This window comes from Mustela putorius, unplaced genomic scaffold (genome assembly GCF_011764305.1).
Source record: "Mustela putorius furo isolate JIRA1106 unplaced genomic scaffold, ASM1176430v1.1 tig00000827_pilon_pilon_pilon, whole genome shotgun sequence".
Classification (NCBI taxonomy): Eukaryota; Metazoa; Chordata; class Mammalia; order Carnivora; family Mustelidae; genus Mustela; species Mustela putorius.
Window position 1 is genome coordinate 5,008,249 of NW_025421489.1, and position 25,413 is coordinate 5,033,661.

A 25,413-nucleotide genomic window follows, 5' to 3' on the forward strand; every position below is an offset into this window, starting at 1 on the left:
AACTACAAGACCTATTTTATTATAGAGTAAGTATTTTAAATGTTAATATATGCCTTCCAGCAAATAATTTTGGTAACCACAAAGGATACTGAAATTGTAAAAACAACAAAGGAAACAAAAACTGGCATGGAAAACCAACTTCAACGTGATTATTAACTGCAGGTTTTCTAAATTAAGGTCAGGGAGCCTCAGATTTCTCGCTTGTGAAGTAATATCATTCTCTTGCCTGAAAGGATGTAAACTGATGCTGCTTCTCTCCTGGTCACTAATCTCGCGCATTCTGGTTGTGATAACTGACTGATTGGAGATTTTCTGCCTGCTTAGAAAAGGCCCAAATAGGCAGCAAAACAAAAGACAGGTGAATAGATTTAAAAAGACTTTTATAATTAGCTTAGTGCTACAGTGAGAAGTAAAAGTTGTATAGTTAGATAAGCATCCCCATGTGCCAATGAAAAAGAGGAGGGAAAATCATAAAATTCCCAATTGTATTTTATATAACTACAGCTAGAGAGGAGAAACTCTGGGGGAATGTATATATTATGGTAGTTGTTCCAAAAATATGTAAATAGAGATTTTATTCAATAGCAGATAAGCTTTATGCTTTATCAGTGAATTAAATATACAGTAATTATTTTGGTGAGTATATTACTGCTATTACTTTTATAGTTAGACTAGACCTACATGAGTTGTAAAGATAACAAGGACCGTCTCACTATTCTCGCGGCCAGGATTCCTGCTACGGCTCTTTCCTTGGTCGGAGCCTGACGTCACATCTGGTCCTTCCTCTCCTCCTTCACTTCCTCAACCTCAAGGTCTTTAAAGATATTTACATTTTAGAAAGGAATACGTCCTTTATCCCGTTCTTCTTGCTAGCTGAGTCACTGGCTAATCTAATAACCAATTTTCAAAGTAATATTAATAAATGATTTTAAAAATGTGTTCCCCAAATCTGTTTCTCTCTCCCTCCTTCTCTCTCTCCCCTGTATTTTAATAGGAGCCTTTAGGTTCTTATCCCAAGTATATGAATGATCAGGGTGAGAATTTCAGGCAACTTGATTGCCTCTTTAAAGGAAAGATGAGGCAGTATTAGCACTGTTTGGTATCCATCAGAGAAAAATTACATAATTAATTGCTTAATCTGTCTATTGACTTTGTTAGAATTTTGCCATGATCTGACTTCTGGGGCAAAGGTTTATAGATCTGAATTCCATGTCATCATTTCGGTCTCCACATTGCAAAAATCAGGAGATCAAACCAACATTTTTAACTATTTTAAGTGATAATATTGATTATTCCATTATTCATTTTCATTGTATTTTATATTTTTCAAACCATTTAAATACACATTATTTTGCTCAATCTTCATGACAGCATGGTGAGACAGATAGGTAGCCATTTTACAGTTGAGTACACTGTTGCTGAGATGTTTATTCAGGGTGACACAACTACTAGCAGAGTTGGGATAATACTAGTTATTTTGGTTCCTCATCTACTATGTTCCTATCACTACTTAATGCTGTTTTACTGCTGTGTGTATGAAAGACACTTTAAATGTGTCTAGAGACGTTTTGTCATTAGGCCTTTCTTGGTAAAACTATGTTCATAGAAAAAAGAAACTTTTAAAAATACACTCAAGTAAAAATTTGTTTCTCATCAGCCATAATAAAACATTATTTCTATAAACATTTTGTCACATAGACAAAATGTGGACTAGACTTTAGTCTTCCTCTACAGGCATAAGTATACATTATTTTAACAGTATTAATCAGTGCCCTGTCCTTTTCACTTCAGGAGCTACTCTTCACAACAGTGAGAGCCACTTCATTTTTCTAAACACTTACAGAATATTTTATGTTGTCTTGATATAATTAAGGCGTGTCCTAAGGATTGTCATTTAAATTGCTTCCTTTTTTTGCTATTTTACTGGATTATCTTTCTTTTCTTCATCCATCTTTCCACTTACTTTTTTTCTTATCTTGTATTCCTAGAAGTAGAACTGCTTGGTTCAAGAATATGGTTGTTTTTAGAACTTTTGATGGCTCTAAAATTGGCCCCCAGAGAGGTTATAACAATAAACAGTGCCATTAGTAGTATACAAGAGAGGTCACTTCCTCATAATCTCACAAACACTGAATGTTATTTTTGGGTTTTCATCATTGCCTGTCAAATAAGTGAAAAGTGCTATAGCGCTGATTTTTGCAACTTGCCTCCTTACATTTTGGTCTTATTTCAAATAAAGTTTGTGTTAATTCATTAGAATTTTAGGACAGACCTATCAACCTGCAAATACTTTGCCACTTTCTTTATATCTTTCCCTTTATTTTCAGTTTATTTATTTTTAGTAATCTCTACCCCCAGCATGGGGCTCAAACTCACAACCCTGAGATCAAGAGTCACATGCTCTACCGACTGAGCCAGCCGCATGCCCCTATATCTTATTGTATTACCTAGCTATTCCAGAGGAATAGTGTATTATAGTAATAGTGATTAGTGCAGACTTTTTTGTGCAACATTATAATAAGAAAACCTAATGTTTGGCCATTGGTTTTAATATTAGTCATTGATATAAGACATAGATTACTATGCTACAGAAATTTACTTCAGCTTTTCCAACTCTGATTCATTACAGTTGTACTCAGGGATAGATATGAAATTTTAACAGTGGGGTTTATATTTAACATATATCAACATAATCGTACAATTTTTCTCATATGACCTAATACAGATGAATATATTATCAAGGCCTCTTCTTTGTGTTTTCAAGATAAAATAAACTTGGCCATATATTACTATTCTTTAATAAACAGCTGGATTTATTTATTTCAAATTCTTGCATTTATATATAAGAATATTGTAGAATTTTTGGTGTTTTGTTAATAGGATATCTTTTGATAGGGTTATACCAACCTTCTAGAACTGTTTTATTATGCCAGCCTTCTAACATCTATAGAGTCAAGACAGTATTACATTCATAAAACAGAGGAAAAAGGAAAGGATGCTGTGAAAAAAGAATCTGAACAAAAATAAGTATCCAAATAAATGAAGTAGAATGGCTGAAAGTTATCAGGAAAACCTATGGAGCAAAATTTTGAAAAATCTTAAAATATTATAGAAAAGATAAGAAACACAAGTAATCAGTCCAAGAGGTCCAAATCTGATTAAAATTTCCAGTGAGAAAGAAAGAAAACAGGTGTAAGAATATTATTCAATAAATAATATAAATGAAGCTTTCCAGGGACCAATTTATAAAAGCCTGAGACCAATTTGTAAGAACCTCCTAAAGTCAAGTAGGATACATGGAAGGGATCCTGAAAAAATTTATGAACACTGAGACTACACGGATGATCTTTAAGCCTTCTAGGGAGAAGAGACATCCCAATAAGACCAATCAGAGTGACATCAGGTTGATTAGCAACACTAGGTTCAGGGAGACAAGGGACAGATGGCTTCACCACACTGAGGAAAAATGGTTCTGAATCTGGAGCAACCCAAGTGTGATGGTAAATACATAAGGGAAGGATGCACAGTCTTTCTTACAAAGTTGCTAGAGACTGTACTCTAGCAAAACAAACAAACAAAACAATCACATTTAAAAAGAGAAAGACATGGAATCCAATCTAATAAACAGAAATCCCAAGACCCCACAGTGATACCATAGGACAAAAGTACAATATATCCACGTTGAAGTAGGAGAATAAAGGATTGTGTTAGAGCAACCCTTGAAGAAAGGGAGATTTTATAGACTAGATAGTATGCCTGAAAAGTTGAAAAAATGTATATATATGAAAAAAGGCAACGAGAAACTCTATATAAACAATAGAAGAAAACCATACAAAAAAGGCATAGTCCAAATTTAAGTATGCTAGACAGTAGAATAATACAGCAAAATAATTTGACATTGAGAACATTCTCCTCTGAGGGCACAAGAAGTGTGTCCACGGCACAGCTTATTTCTACAGGAATAACATTTACCATATCATAATTTGTAAGATCTTACAAAATGGCTTTTCATATTTTAAACACTTTATGTTTTTTACAGATGGCTTTCCAATTTTTTAAATCAACAAATTGTAGAAGACTATGGCAAGTTGCCCAGCAGCAGCTTATCCAAGTCCCCCCAAAGCTCTGCATGGCTAGGTTACTAATTTCTTTTCAGAGGAGCATAATTGAAATAATGTGTGTTCATAGGAGCTCTTATTCCCTTTTCCCTTCCATGGAGCTGGAATACCAAATTTGCCCACAGCCAAGTTACAACCATGCAGGTAAAGTCAGTTGCCCTAAAGATGGTGGAGAAGCACACAGTGGAAAGAGCCTGGCTGTATGGAGTAAAAGGAAAATTGTAAATAGCAACAAGTGCTATAAAGAAAAATAAAGCAGGGGTGCCTGGGTGGTTCAGTGTGTTAAGCCTCTGCCTTCTGGCTCACGTCATGGGGTCCTAGGATCGAGCCATACATCGGGCTCTCTGCTCAGTGGGGAGCCTGCCTCCCCCCCCTCTCTCTGCCTGCCTCTCTGCCTCCTTGTGATCTCTGTCTCTGTCAAATAAATAAATTAAATCTTTAAAAAAAAAAAAAAAAAGAAAGAAAGAAAGAAAGCAGAGTAAGAGGTTAGAGACTGAAGGGAATTGCAATTAAAAATGGGGTTCTGAGGAGTCTCTCAAACAGGTAATTCTCAAGCAGGGACACAAAGCAAAGGAAGAAGCAAGGCTGTCTGATAAAGTGCTCTACATAGAGGAAACAGCATTTACAAAAGCTCTGAGATAAGATCATGCTTGGGGTGTGCAGAGTCTAGCATAAAAGTCAATATGGCTGTCAAAGAGTGAGTGGGAGGGGATTGTAAAAGATGAGGCAAGAAGCAGTGGACAGCAGGCTATCTACAACCTTGTTGGCCACAATAAAGAGTGTGGATTTTACTCTGAGTGAGATGGTTAAAACACTGGAAATGTTTGAGCAAAGGAGTGCAAGATCTAAATGGGTCATTCTGACTGCTCTGTGGAGAAGACATTGTGGTAGGAAAAGTATGCAAGCAGGAAGGCAGGCTAAGTAAGATGCTGTTTCAGTTGTTCCTGCAAAAGATGATGGTCGTTTGGACCAAGGGTTATTGAAAGAGTTTGGAAAAAGAGGTTGAACTCAGGATATAATATGCCAAAAGCATGTTATTTAATTATACATACACTGTAAACAATAACTATCATAACTATGAACAGAAATTACTGACTCTGGATGTAGGGTGTGTTGCTTTTCTTCATAAGCCCTTGTTGTATACTGCTTTTTTTAAAAGCTATTTTTAAAATAATATTGTTAAAGCTTTTTAAAAAGCTATTTGTATATATTATATATTAATTTATCTATTACATATTAATATAAGTATTATTAATATATAATTATTATATATTATATAATTAATATAACAACATATATTACCTTGATTTTTAAAACTACTTTTAAGAATCTAAGGAAAAAGAATATGTTGCCTTTAATATTTTCCCATATCAGTATATAATAGGTCTACCTCATTCTTTTAATTATAAAAGTTTTATTGATTTACGGAAATAGGAAAATCAATCCTAATATTTGTATGGGACTACAAAGGACACAGCCAAAACAATCTTGAGAAAGAACAACAAAGCTAAAAGCGTCACACTTCCTGATTTCAAAATATATTATAAGGCTACAGTAATCAAAACAGTGTGGTACTAGCATAAAGAAAAGAAATGGACAACAGAACAGAAAACCCTGAAGTAAATACACACATACACAGTCAACTGATCTTCAACAAGGGTGCCAACTATACACAATAGGGAAAGGATAGTCTCTTCAGCAATGATGTTAGGAATGAGCACTGGATGTTCTATGCAACTGGTGAATCACTGGACTCTACCTCTGAAACTAATAATACATTATATGTTAATTAATTGAATTTAAATTAAAAAAGGAACCCCCCCAAGAAAAAAGCCAAAACATCTACATTACTTGTAAAGGTAATCAGGAAGTTAATGAAAGGCTCTGTTTTTAAATAGTTAAGATGAACTCTATTATTATTTTTTATATTTTTCTCTCCAGAGAATCCATAGAAAAGTTTAAAGACATTGAAAAAATAATAAGAATGAACAGCACTGCTTTCCACCAGTTGGAAACATTTTTAGGTGGTTTATTTAATATTCAAATAACAGAATGCCCTTTGTACTTGAAAGGTACAGTAGTACTCAGTTATAGTGGGTGTTCAATTCATATAGAGTTGGCCAAGATTAAATACTACTGAATGAAAATAATGAATTTTCAGGACTTTATTCCTTTAATTACTGAGTGTGTATGTGTATGTGTGTGTGTATATATATAATATATATGTATATTGTATATATATGTATATATAATATGTATATTTTATATATAAATATATGTATATGTGTATATATAATTTTATTATATAAAATATGTATATATTTTATATATACATATATGTATATATTTAAATATGTATATATTACATAAAATATGTATATATTATGTAAAATATGTATATATTATATATGTATATATTTAATTTTTATTTTATTGTATTTATTTTTTTTTAAGATTCTGTTTATTATTTATTTGACAGACAGAGACCACAAGCAGGCAGAGAGGCAGGCAGAGAGAGAGGAGGAAGCAGGCTCCCTGCTGAGCAGAGAGCCCAATACGGGGCTTGATCCTAGGACCCCGGGACCATGACCCGAGCCAAAAGCAGAGGCCTTAACCCACTGAGCCACCCAGGCACTCCATATTTAGTTTTTATTTATAAAATATGTATATATTTAAAATATGTATATATATAAAATATGTATATGTTTATATAAAATATATTTAATTTATATAATAAAATATGTATTATAAATATATATATATTTTATATAATAAAATTTATAATGTATATTTAATATAAATTATAATTTAATATGCATATATTTAATATATTATATAATATATATTTATGTGTATATATTTAATATATAATTAATTTATATATTTTATTATATGTATATATAATATTTATTATATATAATATAATTAACATAATTATATTATATATATATTATATCCCAGGACCCTGGGATCATGTCCTGAGCTAAAGGTAGACACTTAAAGATGGAACCACCGAGACACCCCTAGTTAAATAATTTTTATGATTAGAGTAATACTTAAAATGTCATCAACCCAGCAAGAATTTGAAAAACAGGACTTGAGATTATCACTAGTAGTCAACATTTATTTTCTGAGTTATCTGAGGATGCCAGGAACACACTTTATATAGCTCAGAAAATTAGAAAATTCTTCTATATAGTGAACAGAAATATGCCACCATATAACTTTCCACTGATCCTAATTGGACCTTGGAATTTTCATTTTGCAAATTTAATTTTCTGTTACTTTCATCAGTGTTTTCACTAAAAGGAATGAAACTATTTTAGATTTTTTTTTTTAAGATTTTATTTATTTATTTTACAGAGAGAAATCACAAGTAGATGGAGAGGCAGGCAGAGAGAGAGAGAGAGAGGGAAGCAGGCTCCCTGCTGAGCAGAGAGCCCGATGCGGGGCTTGATCCCAGGACACTGAGATCATGACCTGAGCCAAAGGCAGCGGCTTAACCCACTGAGCCACCCAGGCGCCCCATATTTTAGATTTTTTTTGTCCATTCCACCCTAGCCTGTATGTCTCAGATTTGATTGTAGATCCCCTATTTCATAAGAATTTTAAAGATAAACTTAGGTATACCTGTATCAAGAAGAAGGATTATAAAATGTTTTCTACTTGGAATTAGAAAATGGTAAAACAAATTTTCCTACAATTCTACAATTCATGTAACTATTAAAACACATGTAGCAAGAGTGTTATCCAAAATCCTACCTTAGGCAGTAGCCCACAATATTATTAATTCAGATACTGAGGAAAAAGAGAAGCCTCATCTGCATGAGACCTATGTAGAAATATATGTCTTCTCCCAAGAGAAGCCTAGAAAAAAGTCTTGAATATATCTTGATACAACCTACCTTTAAGACCTTATCTTCTATAATTGCACATCATATAAAAGCAGAATGAGTAACTGAAATCTTCATTATAGAATTTGTGAGAAAAATAACACTAAACAATTCAAATTGGCACATGTATTATTGAAGTCATCTAGATGTAAAAGGGAGAAATAGATTTGTTGATGACCAACCCAAACAGTGACACTAGTTCACCTCCAGTGTCATCTCTGTTTACAGATGTCATGATATTATATACAGAAAACCGTAAGGACTCCAACAACAACAACAAAAAAAAACCTGTTAGAACTAATAAACTATTTCAGTAAAGTTGCAGGATACAAAATCAATGTACAAAAAAGAGTTGCATATCTATGTACAAACAACATAATTATCAGAAAATGATATTAAAACAATTACATATACAATGGCATCGAAAAAAAATAAAATACTAGGAATAGATTTAACCAAGAAGATGAAAGACCTGCATGCTGAAAACTATAAAGCATTGATGAAGATATTCTGTGCTCATGGAATGGAAGATTATTATTAAAATGGAAGAATAGTATTAAAATGCCCATACTACCCAATACAATCTATAGATCCACTATATATAGATCAAAATTCCCATGGCATTTTTCACTTAAATTGAAAAAGGATCCTAAAATTTGTATGAACACCCCAAAAAATTACTGACAGTCAAATAACCTTAAGAAGAACAAAGCTGGAGGCATCACACTTTGAATTTCAAGCTATATTTCAAGCTGTAGTAACCAAAATAGTATGGTACAAGCATAAAAACAGACATAACCAATCAATGGAACAGAATAGAGGCCATGAATAATCCCACACATACAAGGTCAACGAATATTTAACAAAGAATATACAATGGGGTAAGAACAGTCCCTTCAATAAATGGTGCTGGGTAAACTGAACAGCACATGCAAAAGAATGAAATTGGACACCTACACAAAAATTAACTCAAAATGGATTAAGGACTTTAACATAAAACCTGAAACCATAACACTACTAAAAGAAAACAAAGGGGGTAAGCCTCTTGACATCAATCTTGGTGATGATTTTTTGGATTTAATGCCAAAAGCAAAAATAAACAAGTGAGACCACATCAAACTAAAAAGCTTCTGCATAGCAAGGAAACCATCAACAACACAAAAAGGATATCTATGGAATAGGAGAAGATATCTGCAAACCACATATCCAATAATGATTTAAAATTTAAATATATAAGGAATTCCTATAATGCAACAGCAAAAAAAAAAAGAAGAAGAAAGAAAGAATTTAAAACTGAGCAAAAGAACTAAATAGACATTTTTCCAAAGAAGATATATAAATGGCTAACAGGTATATGAAAAGGTCCTCAATACACTAATCATCAAGGAAATACAAATCAAAACCACAATGAGACATCACACCTGTTAGGATGGCTATTATCAAAAAGGCAAGATATAATGCTGATGATGATGTGGAGAAAAACAGCAAACTGTTGGTGAGAATGTAAACTAATACATTCTCTATGAAGACAGTATAGAAGTTCCTCAAAAAATTTAAAATAGAGCTACCATATGATTCAGCAGTCCCACTTCCGGGCATATATCCAAAGGAAATAAATCATCATCTCAATGAGATCCGCATTCCATGTGCATAGCAGCATTATTCACAATTAACTAAGTATGGAAACAACCTAAGTGTCTGTCAGATGAATAGATAATGAAAATGTCATTTTATATGTTTATACATATGTATATATGTGTATACACACATATACATAAAGAAACACAAAGGAATATTATTCAGCCAAAAAATAAAAGTCAATTAAGGATTACACTGTTGGTGGGAATGCAAACTGGTGCAGCCAATCTGGAAAACAGGATGGAGGATCCTCAAAAAGTTAAAAATAGAGCTACCATAGGACCCAGCAATTGTACTACTAGGTATTTGTTTAAAGGATACAAACTGGATTTGATGATGACCATACTCACTGAAAGATGATTTTCATTTCTTGAAGTGACATGCTATCATACTCAAGGCACCCTAGCCATTAAGCTTTATATTAGACCATTACTTATTTAGAAATATCTTTATCTGCTTAGAATCATAAATAATATGCCGAGGATGCCAAACTTGCCCCCAAAACAAATATTTTGTGATTATTACCATATACATCTTTGCTTGCTTCTGAGACGAAAAAAGATATTCTCAAGAAAAAAGGATCATCTGCAGTTCTCATTGTGATACAACCATTTTGTGATACCAGGAAATATGAAGTTGACAAAGAGCCTAAAGTATTTTTTTTAAGATTTTATTTATTTATTTGACAGATCACAAGTAGGCAGAGGCAAGGAGAGAGAGAGTGGAGGAAGCAGGCTTCCCACTGAGTGGAGAGCCCGATGCGGGGCTCGATCCCAGGACCCTGGGATCATGACTTGAGCCGAAGGCAGAGGCTTTAACCCACTGAGCCACCCAGGTGCCCCAAAGAGCCTAAAGTATTAAAATAATTACTTTACCACATAGAATTAGAAAATTAACCATTTGTGCTTTGCTTTTTCCTAAAAAGTTCTAAGTTGTCTTTTAAGTGGGAGAAAAGTGTGGTTCACTGTTTGATACTGAAATTCTGAAGGACTCAGATTATAGCATTATTTGTTTTGTATGGTAGGCCAAGTTTTGATATATACAATATTTAGAATTCTCAGTCAGTACAAGGAGTAATTACCAGGTATTCTCAAACCAATTCACCAATACCTTCTCTGGGAGGAGACCTCCTGAAGTCAAAACAAATATTAAACACTGACTTCAGAAACTTTCCTTCAAAGGAACCACAATTTGATTGGACTTGTTTATTGAGCAATTTATGCCCCAGGGCATTTTGTAAACAGTAGAGCATCTGTTAGCATTTAGTGGTGTTTAACATTCAGTGGGGTCAGATGAAGAGAGGAATAGAGTCCTCTCTCTGCACATACCACTGTCATCCAAAATTACCAGGCCTGTCCATACCTGCACCTTCCTGAAGAGCAACATCAGAGGCTTAACACTGTAGGGGACAGAGGGGCATATACTTCACTAAAATAATTGACCCATCCACTAAACAAACATGCAAATAACAGTAACAATTGTGATGGGGGTACAAGTAGGGGGGACAGGAAGGGGAAACCAGTAACCAGAACTGCTGCCATATATTATCTAAATATTCAGTTCAGAGGCGCCTGGGGGGCTCAGTGGGTTAAGCCTCTACCTTCAGCTCGGGTCATGATCTCAGGGTCCTGGGATCAAGTCCCGCATCAGGCTCTCTGCTCGGAAGCAGGGAGCCTACTTCCCCCTCTATCTCTCTGCCTGCCTCTCTGCCTACTTGTCATCCCTCTCTCTCTCTCTGTCAAATAAATTAAAAAAAAAAATCTTAAAAAAAAAAAATTCAGTTTACAATGAAAATAAATGAGTCTTGGGGACACCTGACTGACTCAGTCAAAAGTGCATGTGACTCTTGATCTCAGATCATGAGTTTGAGCCCCAAATTGGGTGTAATGATTACTAAAATAATAATAATAATAATAAACTTAAAAAAAATAATGTGGGGCACCTGGGTGGTTCAGTCATTAAGCGTCGGCCTTTGACTCAGGTCGTTATCCCAGGGTCCTGCGATTGAGTCCAACATCAGGCTCTGGGCTCAGCAGGGAACCTGCTTCTCCCTCACCCACACCCCCTGCTTGTGTTCCCTCTCTCACTGTATCTCTGTCAAGTAAATACATAAAATCTTAAAAAAAAAAAAAATGAGCCATGGAAAGAACCAAGAAACCATGAAAAATAGAAGGCAACAGAAACTGCTCATGAGAATGAAAAGATTTAGATTTAACAGAAAAAGCTCAAAGTAGGGATGCCTGGGTGGCTCAGTTGGTTGATCAGGTCATGATCCTGGAGTCCTGGGATCAAGTCCCGCATCAGGCTCCCAGCTCCACAGGGAGTCTGCCTCTCTCTCTGACCTCCTTGCTCATGCTCTCTCTCACTGTCTCTCTCGCAAATAAATAAATAAAATCTTAAAAAAAAAAACAAAAAAACCTCAAAGTAGCCAATATAAATATGTTTAAAGAACTAAAGGAAAGCATTAATAAAGAAAGTAAAGTATGATGAGAGTATTACATCATATAGGGAATATCAATGAAGAGAAATTATTTTGAAAAAGAAGTGGTAATTCTGGAGTTATATAATAATTGAAATTTTTAAAAATTCACTAGAGACTAGGATCCACAGTAAATTTGAACTGACAGAGGAAAGAATTAGGAAAAATAAAAATAAACAGAGCTTCAGAGAACTATGAGATACTGTTAAGCACACCAACATATGCATAATGGAAGTACTGGAAAGACAGAAAAAAAAAATATCCAGAGAATAATGGGTAAAAACTCTAAATTTTTTAAAAAACACTAGCCTATACATCAGGAAGCTTAGTAAATTTGAGTAGGAAAGCCTTAGATATTGACAGAAGGTACATGTAATTAAAATGATAAAAGCCAAAAAATGAGAAAATCTTGAAAGCAGCAAAAGAAAAATGACTCAACACTAACAAGGCAACCCCTCCCTCCCACACCCAATAAGATTAACAGCTAACTTCTCAGCAGAAGCAATAGAGGCCAGAGTGCATAATAATACATTCAGACTGCTCAAAGAAAAACCTGCCAACCAAGAATCCTCTATCTAGCAAAACTATTTTTCAAAAAATGAGGGCCAAATAAAAACTTCAAGATGAATAAAAACTAAAGTCATTCAGTCTGAAAGCAAGTGATCCCACATGGTAATTTAAATCCATATGAAAAAACAAAAAGCACCAGTGAAGGTAAATAGGGAATTATAAAAGACCATTAGAAATGTATATGTTGTTCCTAAGTAATTTTATAAAGCAATTGTATAATAGATATATAATGTTTGCTTGGCCTATTACATATAGAAAGATGATATATCTATAATATACTTGCTCTAAGAGCACAAAGGAGGCAGGTGGGAGCAAAGTTTTATTGGGCTGAGTAAACTATAGGTGATAAAATCATAATTATGACAAAGTATTGTTGGATTTATAACATGAATAGCATATATAATGATTATACTATAGTTTGGAGAGAAAAGGAATAGAGCTCTATAGAAGTAGTGTTTATTTTTATCATTTGAATTAAGCTAATGTAGAACTGAGACTGATTTTCATAAGTTAAGATGTATATGGTAAACCCTACAACTTCTAAAAAAAAAAATCTCAAGAGAATAGTAAAAAAAAAACTTTAGGGGCACCTGGGTGGGTCAGTGGGTAAAAGCCTCTGACTTTGGCTCAGGTCATGATCTCAGGGTCCTGGGATTGAGCCCCACATCAGGCTCTCTGCTCAGCAGGGAGCCTGCTTCCTCCCTGCTTCTCTGCCTACCTGTGATCTCTGTCAAACAAATACAATCTTTAAAAAAAAATTAAAATGCTACACTAGAAATTCACTTATACAAAAGAAAAACTGTATTCACTTACACAAAAGAAAGCAACAATGAAGGAACAAAACAATCATAAGAAAAAAGCAAAAAGTAAAGTGACAAACTTAAAAACAGCTATATCAATAGTAACATTAAATGTGAATGGATTAAACAATCCAAAGAGAGATTGGCAGGCAGGATTTTTAAAAAATCATGATCTATCTGTATACAATCTACATGTGACACACGTTAGATTCAAAGAGAAATAAAATGAAAGACAAGGAAGGGAAGATAGGATTATGCAAATAGCAACCATAAGAAAGCTAAAGTGGCTATACCAATATCAAACAAAATATTTAATAACAAAAAGTTACCAGAAATAAAGAGGGATATTTTAAAAGGCCAATCCGGAAAAATATAACAGTTGTAAATATATGCACCTAAAGGCTGAGCACCAAAATACATTCAACAAAACCAGATATAAATGAAAAAAGGAGTGCCTGGCTGGCTCAGTCAGTACAGCATTTAACTTTAGATCTCAGGGTCGTGAGTTTGAACCCCATGTTTGGTGTAGAGATTACTTAAAGAAAAATAGAAAATTCAATAACAGTGGTTGCAAGTTTCAATAACCCCACTTTCAATAGTGTGTAGAACTAGACAGAAGATCAACAGGAAGACTTGAACAATATGATAAACCAACTAGACCTAACATATCTATAGAACACTTTATCCAGCAAGAGAATATATGTTCAAGTATGCATGAGACAATTCTAGGATAGGCCAAACAAACAAAAGTTTAAACAGATGGAAATAATGCAAAGTATGCTCTCTGATCCTAAGGGAATGAAATTAGAAATAAGTTAACAGGGAAAAAGAAAAAACAGGAAAATCAACCAATATGTTAAAATTGAACAGCAGACTCCTAAACAACCAATGAGTCTACAGCCATACCACCCTGAACGCACCCGATCTCGTCTAAATAATGAGTCAAAAAAGAAATTACAAGCGGAATCAAAATTCTTAAACATGAATGAAAATGAAGACATAACACACCAAAATGTAGGTAATGCAGCTAATGCAGCTCATATAGGGAAATTTATAGCTTTAAATGCTTTATTAAGAAAGAGGAAGAGGAGGCGCCAGGGTGGCTCAGTTGCTTAATAAGTGTCCAACTCTTCATTCTGACTCAGGTCATGATATCATGGTCATGGGATCAAGCCCCAAGTTGGGCTCTGCACTGGAGCCCTCCTCCCCCCTATAAAAAAAAAAAAAAAGAAGAAGAAGAAAGAGGGGCACCTGGGTGGCTCAGGTGGTTAAGTGTCCAAATTGATCTCAGCTCAAGTCTTGACCTCAAGGTTGTGGAGTTCAAGCCCTGCATTAGGCTTCACACTGGGCATGGAGCCTACTTAAAAAAAAAAAAAAAATAGGAAGAAAGATCCTAATCAGTAATCTAACCTTCCACCTTAAGGTATTAGAAAAAAAATTAATTAATTAAAATGAGCAGAGGAAAGGAAATAAGAAGAAGAGCAGAAATTAATGAAATAGAAACTAGAAAATCAATAGAGAAAAATCAGTGAACTCAAAAGCTAATGCTTAGGAAATATCAATAAAATTCACATTTAGCTCGATTGACCAACAGGGGGAAAGGATTCAAATTGCTAGAATCAGAAATGGGGGTGGGGGAAGGACATTACTACCAACTTTACAGAAATAAAAAGGGCTGTAAAGGAATACTATACCAGGAACAAGTATATGCTAAGAAATTAGATATCTATTTTTCCAATAGATATAGATGAAATGGACAAAATTCCTAGAAAGACAAACTGCTAAATCTGAATCAAGAAGAAATAGACAATTGAAATAGATCTATAACAATTGTAACAATTGAACTAGTAATAAAAGAATCTACCTACAAAGAAAAGCCCAGATCTAGATGGCTTCACCACTGAATTCTACCAAAACTTTAAAGAATACCAGAACTTCACAACATCTTCCAAAAAATAGAAGACAGTGAACACTTCCCAACTCATTTTATGAAGCCAGTATTATCCTTATCCAAACCAGAAAATAACAAGAAAACTACATACAAATATTTTTATGAGTATGAATGCAAAAATCCTCAATGAAATACAGCAAACTTAATCTGGCAACTTATAAAAATAATTTTATACCCTGATCAAGCAGGATTTAATCCAAATATTGAATCTTTGAAAATTACCATAAAATTACACTGTATCAATAAAAAAATCACAAGATCATCTCAATAAAAGCATATGACAAAAGCCAGCGCCCTTGCATGATAAAAATACTAAAAATTGGAATAAAGAGAAGTGCCTCGACCTGATAAAAGCATCTACTAAAAACCCACAGTTATCATCATGCTCACTGGGGTAAGAGGGGATGTTTTCCTGCTAAGATAAGAAATAAGACAAGTATGTCTGCTCTCACTACTTATTTCAACATTGTACTAGAGGTTCTAGTCAAGGCAATTAGCCAAGACAAAGAAGATTGAAAAGAAAGAAGTCAACAGTTTCTATCTGCAGATGACCTGATTTCATATATACAAAATCCAAAGGAATTAATGTTAAAAACTTGGTACTAATGAGTTCAGTAAGATTGGAAGATACATATCAATATACAAAAATCAGTTTTATTTTTATACCTGCAGTGAACAACCTGAAAATTCAGAAAATAATCTCGTTCATAATAGATCAAAAAAAAAAAAAAAAAGAATTAGCTTAACAAAAGAAATATAAACTTTAACTCTAAAAACTACTATAAAACATTGTTGAAAGAAACTGAAGATCAAAATAAATGAAAAAATATCCCCTGTTCATGGTTCAGAAGTCTTAATTTTCACGATGGCAATATTCCCCTATATGTAAGAGCTAAAACTATAATTAGATCAATTGAACCTCATCAGATTTAAAAACTTCCATGCTTCACAGTACACCATTAAGAAAGTGAAAAGACAACCATAGAATGGGGGAAATATTTGCAAATCATTTATCTCATAAAGGGCTTATATCCAAAATATACAAAGAGCTCCTACAATTCAATAATAGAAGTAATCACCCAAATTTTAAAAATGGAGAAAGGATCTGAATAGACATTTCTCCAAAGAAGCTGTACAAATGGCCAATAAACACATGGAGAAATGCTCAATATCCTTAGTCTCTAGGGAAATGCAAATCAAAACCACAAGATACTACTTCACACCCACTAAGATGGCTGGAATCAAAAAGTTTGATAACAAACTTTCTTCCATAACACATGTTTGCCAAGATGTAGAAAAATCAGAAGCCTCATACACTTACTGCTGGTGTAAATATAAGATGGTGCAGCCATATTGGAAAACAGTATGGCAGCTCCTCAAAAAGTTAAATATAGAGTTACCATATGTTTCCACAGTTCCACTCCTAGGTATATACCCAAGATAAATGAAAACATTTTGCCCAAACAAAAACTTATACACAAATGTTTATAATAGCATTATCCATAATAGCCAAAAGATTGAAACAATGCAAATGATTATCAACTGATGAATGGATAAACAAAATACAGTACATTCATACAGTGGAATATTATTCGGCACAAAGGATATGTACCACAACTTGAATGAACCTGGAAAACATTACCCTAAAGGAATGAAGCCAGCCACAAAAATCCATTTATTATTTGATTCCAGTCATACAAAAGTCCAGAACAGGAAAATCTAGAAACAGAAGGTAGATTCATGATTGCTTGGTGTGAGGGATGGGGTAGGTGGGGAGGATGATAGCCAAAGGGTATAAGGTTTCTTTTTGAAGTGATGAAAATATTCTAAAGTTGGCCATGATGATGGCTGTACATAACAATATACTAAAAACCACTGAATCGTACATTTTAAGTTGGTGAATTATATGGTATATGAATTATATTTCACTTAGGCTATTTTTTTAAGATTTTATTTATTTGGGAGAGAGTGAGTGAGAAAGAGCGGAGCGTGCAGAGGTAGAGGGAGAAGGAGATTCCCCACTGAGCAGGGAGCCCGACATGGGGCTCAATTCTGGGACTCTGGGATCATGACCTGAGCTGAAGGCAGACACTTAACCAACTAACCAACTGAGCCATTCAGGTGCCCTTCAGTTAAGCTATTTAAAAAAAAAAAAAAAAAGAATGAGAGATTTTTGTGTACTATTCTACAGTAATCTCTAAAATATTTTGTTAAACAAGATGCAATAAAAAAACATTTCTTTCACATCCTATATGTGGTGGTAGTTGAATCTCTGAGTTAAAATTCATAGAACTATGTGACAAAAGTGAAAAAGATAATTTTATTGTATGATAATCAAAAAAACTACATCTTAGAAAACATAATAGAAATTGAGAGAGAAAAGGGATGGTCACAGAATTGGTCACCCTGGTAGTGAACATCAGGGAAGTCATCAAGAAGGGAGTCACACTTGATAGTACCTTGAAGGATGGTTTGGCTCTAGACAGATATTTAAGAAGAGATTTGATGAAAGGAAAATCATGTCAGGCAATGTTAATGTTGAGCAAAAGTACAAGGTAGGGAATTTCTGACTATCTGGGGAAGCATTAATTATTCAGTTTTGCTCAAAGGAAAGCTATCTACGAGAAAGAGAACAGATCAAATTGTGGATCTCCTTGCATGTCAGGTTAAGAATTAAGGGGACCTGGGTGGCTCAGTCAGTCAAGCGTCTGCCTTTGGCCCAGGTCATGATCTCAGGGTCCTGGGATCCAGCCCCACGTCAGGCTCCCTGCTCAGCGGGGAGTCTGCTCCTCCCTCTCCCTTTGCCCCTCCCCAACCCTGCTTGTGTGCTCTCTCTCTGAAATAAATAAAATCTTTAAAAAAAAAAAAAAGGAATTAAACATTATACAATCAGTGATGAGCCATGAAAGGAGTCTAATCAGAACTCCACCTTAAGGTGGTGTTACTCTATAAAAAATATTAGTAAGTAGGAGTCCAGTTAGAAGACTGTTGTAGTGGTTCAGTCAAGTGAGAATGAAGAACTGACCCAGGAGGTGGCGATCTGTGAGAGAAAGGAACAGATGGGGTTGACACTGTGGAGCATGTGGCTGGGGAGCGAGAGAAAAGACCACAACCTGACAACAGGTTATGAGCCTGGGTGACTGGGATGCTAGCACTATCAAGAGAAGGAAGCAAAAGCTGAGAAGTTGATGATTTTGTTTGAGGAACTAGGAGGCCTCTAAAGAAGAGATTTAGTGGCAGTTTGAGAGAGAAGCCACGTTAACAGAGCAGAAAGAGAACATGGCCCATCTCTTCATCTATAAAAGAAGAGATTTGGATTCCAAGGCAGTGTGTTATAGTGATTGAGAGCAAAGATTTAGAACCCAACTTGCCTGGGTTTAGCTACTCGTTAGCGTTTTATTTAATCTTGGACATGTTATTTATGCCCCCTGGGCCTCGGATTCTGTAAAATGGGGATAATAATTATATATCTACCTACCTAATTTGACTGCTGTGGGGAATAGGTGTACGGACAGGTATCTTAGAACAATGCTCGGGACAAAGAAAGCTTCTTGTTTTATAGATGAAGTCCTTTTCGATCTGAAGATCCATTGTTGTGATTTGGCCAATTTCTGTGACATGCTATTCCAAGGTAGAGGTCAGGGCCAGAGATGCAGGTTAATCATTCCTTTCCTGAAGTAATATTAAACAGTGGTATGAGATACCAAAGGAGAAAATAGAAAGGGCAGATGAATGGCAAGGACAGATTTATTTGGGGTGGGGGGACAGTAGGCACTGAAGGAACATTTAGAGAAAGAGAAAGCCAAGTGGAGTAGAAAAGACAATGTAAGGCAAGATCATCTTTTAGAGTGGAGGCCGCTTGAGCTCAGTGTGAATTATAGAACGTATCTGATGGACAGGGAGAAACGGAAGATGAAAGCAAAGGAAATCCACAGATTTCACATAGTTCTGTGAAAACTCAAGAGGAAGGAAGATAATTTCTTTGAATTGGGATAAAAGATAGGAAGGGTATATGGTGATGCAAATGAGCGGGGAAAGATGGAATGCAAAGAGGCTCGTTTTGGAGAACTTCCTTTTTTCTTATATTAAATAAGAAACAAGATCATCTGGGAAGAGAGAAAAGTAGGGAATAAAAGTGAAGAGTGTTCCTAAGCAGCTTTAAATATTTTCTCAAATTCTTGTCCTTTGTATGAATGAAAAACAAGTGATCCATGTCAATTATAATAGGTAGTATTTACTAAGCCTTTCATATCTGCTCAGCATCATGGTTAAGAGCTTATTTCAAATTTAGAACCTAACAGGCAAATAGTATTACTCGAATTATCCACATATGACAGAGGGTAATGCATAACACAGAGAAAAGATTAGAAATTGCTTGAAGTTACCCAGCTAATAAGAGGTGGGATCAAGACAAGTCTACCTAATTGAGTTCTTAACAATCATGCTTTCTGAGGTTTTACTTTCAAATTTCATTAAAGCGGTGAAACATCGGTTCAAGAATATGCATGCATTAATGGGACAGAATACAAAATATAGAAAAATAGTTCATATAGACAGTGGAACATTTCATAAAGGCACCATTTCAAATAAGTAAGGAAAGGATGGCTTGATTGATAAATTCATTGAGCAATTAACATTTTTTAAAAATTAATTTGACCCTGTATTTTAAAATGTTTATAACAAAAATCAGAGCAGTGGTTGTCAGTGAGAGAATAGAGATTAAATCAGGGGGACAAGAGAACTTTCTGGGATAAAAGGAATGTTCTATAATTTGATTAGAATTAAAATGGTTACATAGGTCCTTTTCTTTGGTTAAAACTCACTGAATTGTACATTTAAAATCTGTACATTTAACTGTATGTAGATTTTATCTCAATTTTAAAAGAGGGAAATCTATATGTAGGTTTCCAAGACATCATTAAATGAAAAAAGGTACAGAATGAGACCAATAATGTGATACCATTTGTAGAGGAAAAAAAGAAATAATTGCCACTGAACAAAAATATTGCTTTGGATCCACCCTCATGTATGTAAGGTCTCGTGGGTCTTGGGTCTGACTGCCCTACTCCACCAAGAGAGTCTTCCTCTAGTGTCAGTTCATTTATGCTCTAACATTAGTTAAGAGTAAATCTCTCCGCTGTTTCTAATACTCACTGTTATAACATTCTCTGATGAAGAAAGATATTCTGTCAGCAAATCCTAACTGAAAAACACAACTTGTTTGTATAGTGTATTTTGAAAAGCAGCCTAGTACGATGCAACCGGCATTGAACTAGAAGTTGTCAGGAGATCGAGTTCTTGTTCTGACTCTGCACCAGTCACACGGCTGTTTTGGACCAAACCATTTAATCTTTCTGGGCTCCAGTCTCCTTGTTGGTTAAAGACATGAGCATGAGTGGATGGGTGACTGAAGGCCCTTCCAGGCCTAAGATTCCGTGAGCCCATTTTATTCCCATGAACTTTCTGTGAAATAGGTCAATTGACCTACAAGACTCCTGTGGAAAGTAAGGTTTTCCTTTGCTTTTATTCTTTGAAACAGGTGACAACCAAAGCCAAGCAGCTGAAGGAGTCGGTTACCTGCTCCCCAGGTGAGTCAACACCCGCTTCATCCCACTAATCTAGAGTGATTCCTTCAAATATAAATCCCCTTTTATAATAACGACTTTAAATACAATGGTTTAGTAGTTTTGGCCAATGAACTCTGTTGGTCATATCCCTAAAAGGGGTCAAATCACAGGTACCAACAGAACAGTCCAGCCCTACACACACACACACACACACACAGAGTGGGTGCTATGAAGGAGTTAATAAGTTTAAAAATCTATGAAAGCCTTGTTCTTTGCTGGTATTGGGTGAGGGGGGCACACAGGGGGAAGCCACTCTGCGCACCCCACAAGTGCTCTGTGCGCTTCCTATACAGCCCACCTCCTGGTAAGACCAGGCACACAGGGCAGTCTTTCAGAATAGACAAGCGGCTTTCCCAAGAATTCTATATTTCTCAAAATATGTTTCCTCCAGATTAACTGCAATTTTCCTAGAGTCTCTGTACTCTTTGCTTGGAGCCAGGAAGAAAATACTTCCTAACGCTTTCCAACTTAAATACACATCCCAAAGAAAGCAATACAGGTGAGCAAACCCAGAAAGTCATCCCCAGGGCTCTGCAAGCTTCAGGAAAGAGGGCATTTCCCGATTCCTTTTCCACAGACACAGTTATTTGTCGGCACAGAGGCTGAAATAGGCAATGAGAGCTGTGTGAAAGAAGCCAGCCTCCAGGGCACTCTCCAAAATGTATTCTTGGAAAAGCGGTGTGGTGTAGACTGTTGCACAGATACAGATCTTACTAGAGAATCGGTGGAGCAGGTATGAAAAAGTATGAACAGAGTAAGAGCTATGACATTGAACATTCAGGGGTATCTCTGAGATGGCACCCGTGGCTGGGAGACAGGGTCCGTTTGCCCTTTACTGTCCAACATGGCAGCACCAGGAGCAGCTTTGAGCGGAGAGCGGGTCCCACAGAGTCGGTGGCTCACCCGCAGATGGTGAGCATAGATAGCACAAGGTTTGGCAGATTCATTTTAGCTTTGCTAATGGAATTAGTAATAATTCTGGATGGTAAAGAACATCCTTCCTTACCTAAAAAGTGGCAGGTTACTCGTTCTTCAAGAGCTCTTTGCATTCTTTGGTCACAGCCAGACTGTGTATAACCCACTGTCCCTCAAAGTGTTGGGAAGGACAGAAACTTGGAATCAGGCAGAATTTGGGGTCAAATGCCACCTCTGCTGCTTTCTGAGCCTGATTTTTGTCATCTGTAGAATTAGGACAAGGATACCTATTTTTCTAGAATACTGTAAAATTTAAGTAAAATAATATATGCAGAAGGTCTTATTACACTGTCTGCTGTGTTGGGGGCAGTGTTGTTACTCGTGTCACCTGACCTGACCCGCCCTTCTGTCCATGTGATGTGTCCTTCCTCACAGGGATGGTCAGACTCTCTGAACTCAGATCTACAGCTCAGAATTCCAGGCCCACCAAGGCCACCACGGCCTTGCCAGATGACATCATCACCCAAAGAGAAGATCTAAAGCAGGCTGGGGAGGAGGATGAGGAGGACGAGCAAGAGGATGACGACGACGAGCAGGAGGCAGCGGTCCCGGAAAGCCGGCCACGGAGGCGAAGGCCAGCCAGGCTGCCTGAGGCTGCTGCGAAGGTGGAGCCAGAGAAGTTCAGAGGAAAGAGGCAGAAGGACTTTGATATGTCAGAACAAAAGGAATCCAGCGATGAGGAGAGCCAGAAGAAAGACAGAACTCGTGCTGCCGAGGAACCCTGGACTCAGAGTCAACAGAAACTTCTGGAATTAGCATTACAGCAGTACCCAAAGGGATCCTCTGACCGCTGGGACAAAATAGCCAAATGTGTCCCGTCTAAGAGTAAGGTGGGTGATAGGGGGGAAGAGGAGGCCTCTGCACTGGTTTTAGAATACACTGAAGTGGCTGCGGCAGCTCGTTCTTCACCTTATTCCTACGCTTTTCTCTCCAGCTGCGCAAGCGATCTTACTTGACCAGTGGTCTTCCAGTGTAGTTCTGACAGCATGTTGAATCTGTGCCCCGGACTGACTAGTGTGTATAAATGAGGTCAAGAGTCTAAAGTAACATTCTATAGACCAGTGGATTTTCCTCAGGGAAAATTCCATGTAGAGAACATAAATTTCACCCACAACAAGTCTGCCAAATTTCTGGAGCATTCGCCCCAGTCTGGCAGTCTGAAAGCTGCCCGGGACGGCTGGCCTGTAGCCTCATCACCCAAGGGCAGCAGGAGCGGCTATGCAGGCCCGCAGGCCCTCCCTCGCGGGTGGAGGCTCCGGTAACCTGCATCAGGGGGACGTTGCCCTCTTGCTCTGCAACGAGCCTTCGCCCGAGAGCATATGTGTGGTAGGTGATTGTGTCGTGGTCATCAGACCTGCAGGGCACGTCACTCCAGACTCTGGAAGAAGGGGATGGGGGTCCGGGCAAGGACATTTAGGATTCAGCCCACCCTGGAGCCTTGACTGTTTATACTTAGCTCTTTTCCCCGTTTACAGCTGTTAGGTCTGCTGAAACACACCTGCAGATAGTTCTCTAAAGAAACCTCAGACAGGCGGGCAGATGGGCTGCCCCCGGGGAAAGCCAGCCCCTCACCCCGGTCTTTGCCCGATGTCTGCCAGTTCGGGGCTGTGGCGCTTGTGGTGTGAGCCTCCCATTCGGGCCCTTCGGGAGACACACACGGTCTCCTGGGTTTCTTTCCTTGTCGCTCTCCTCTCAGTCTGAGGCACCAGGAACGCTGAGAGCGCGAAAGAACACATCTCCTCTGCCTTCTGTGCCTCTATCACTCTGTAGCCTCTGGGCACACTGATGTTCATTTACATTCTTTTTTTTTTTTTTTAATTGAAATTCTATGTTGGAAAATCTAGCTCGTGGCCATGAATGTCCCCGTGTGTACAGGTCTAGTTATCTATCACCTACTTGAAAATGATGAAGTTGAGAATTCCCGGGGAGAAAAATAAACCATTAGCAGTTGATCTATTTGAGAAACACAGATTCTCCCAGCCTCTCCAACTGGTTTGCCAGAAGTAATTATTTTCCCTGAATTTCTCTAGCATCTGTCAGGACACAGGCATCTACATGTGTGATGAATTGACATTGGCTTGAAACGAAGGAGCTGGAACTGTGGATTCCTAAGGATAGAACATTGAGAAACTCATTGCCTCAGGGTTTGGAAACCATCCTGTTTGAACCAGAAATAAGCAGCACTTTTATTGTCCTGCAAGTGGTCCCTTTAAACCTTGCCTATAGAACCAGTTCCGGGAGAGGTTGCCTGCTGGCTCTGCCTGCTCTGGAGCGGCTCCTTGTAAGTGGCCTCCAGGCCACGGGGTATCTGGCCCTGAAGGAGGAGCCTTTGCCGGAGGCGCATCCTGGGTTGGGGTGGTGGGGGGTGCTCAGGGCTCAGGTGGGTCGCGCTGTCCTCGGTGTAATGTTGGGGCTGCACTGAGGTCAGGCACTAGCTTGTGCTAGTGGGCGGCAGAGTTAGAAGAAAAGGCTGATATTTTCAAAGACCCTATATAGGTAGTTTCTGGGGAGCCCGAAAAAGCACTTATATAAGAAACTCTCACACCACAGCTAAGCTAGAATCCTAGGAAGAGAATGAACATCCATGCTCTGTCCGTGGCTGATCAAAGCATCTGGCACAGAGCAGAAATCATTTCACCCTAGACCTCAAGTTAGTGAAGGCTTCCAGTGCCTTTGAGGGGAGTATACTTTGAACAGAAACAGAAATGGATTCTGGAAAGTACTTGTGACAAACATGAGAGTAATAAGGTCCCTCCCTAGCCTCCCCCCAGCTCTGCGTTAATCCTGCATCCTCACCCCACGGGGTGACAGCTGCAGGCAGCTGGGATCTGAAGCTGGTAGTTCTGTGGCAATGGGCCCGAGGATGTGGGGGGTGGGAGCTGGGACAAGCTGGAGGAAGAGTCTGGCACACTGCCTGCCAGGGTCCTAGGAGGCTAACAGGGCCACCGCAGGAAGGTCCCAGCAGCCCCTTAAGGAGAGGCAAACCCAGCTGAGAAAGGGCATCATGAATGCCTGGCCTCAAGTTTTTTGGTTCCTCTGATAGGGCCACGTGATGTTATAGTAAAATATAAAAATGATCATTTTTAGATCATTATTGTTAGCAAGTTGGAAGTCCTAATCACAGTAACAATGGTGCGCCTGACACACAGCGGCCCTGGGCCCCTCAGCGCAGGGATTCACACTCCCCCTGGGGCAGGACTCCCGCCAGCCTTCTCCCGGCACCTGTGTGGCCTCATCTACGGTGAGCAGCTGCACCCAGCCAGCCAGTCGCGGGCAGGCTCTGTGCCGAGCGAACAGACTCAAGGCCGCCCCGCTCACACAGGGTGCGGCCAGCAGGCAGGCCACCGCAGGCTCGGCCACGA

At 37.5% G+C, this 25,413-nt stretch overlaps 1 protein-coding gene across 1 annotated transcript in view; it reads left to right on the forward strand.

The window, feature by feature from the left end:
- The window catches only part of DNAJC1 (DnaJ heat shock protein family (Hsp40) member C1), a 230,965-nt gene that overhangs the window by 205,280 nt on the left and 272 nt on the right, over positions 1-25,413 (forward strand). Inside the window, exons 10-11 of the mRNA XM_004757596.3 lie at positions 20,989-21,037; positions 22,427-22,881. Of these exons, the coding sequence (XP_004757653.1) occupies positions 20,989-21,037; positions 22,427-22,881 (504 nt within the window). The remainder of the gene's footprint in view (positions 1-20,988; positions 21,038-22,426; positions 22,882-25,413) is intronic.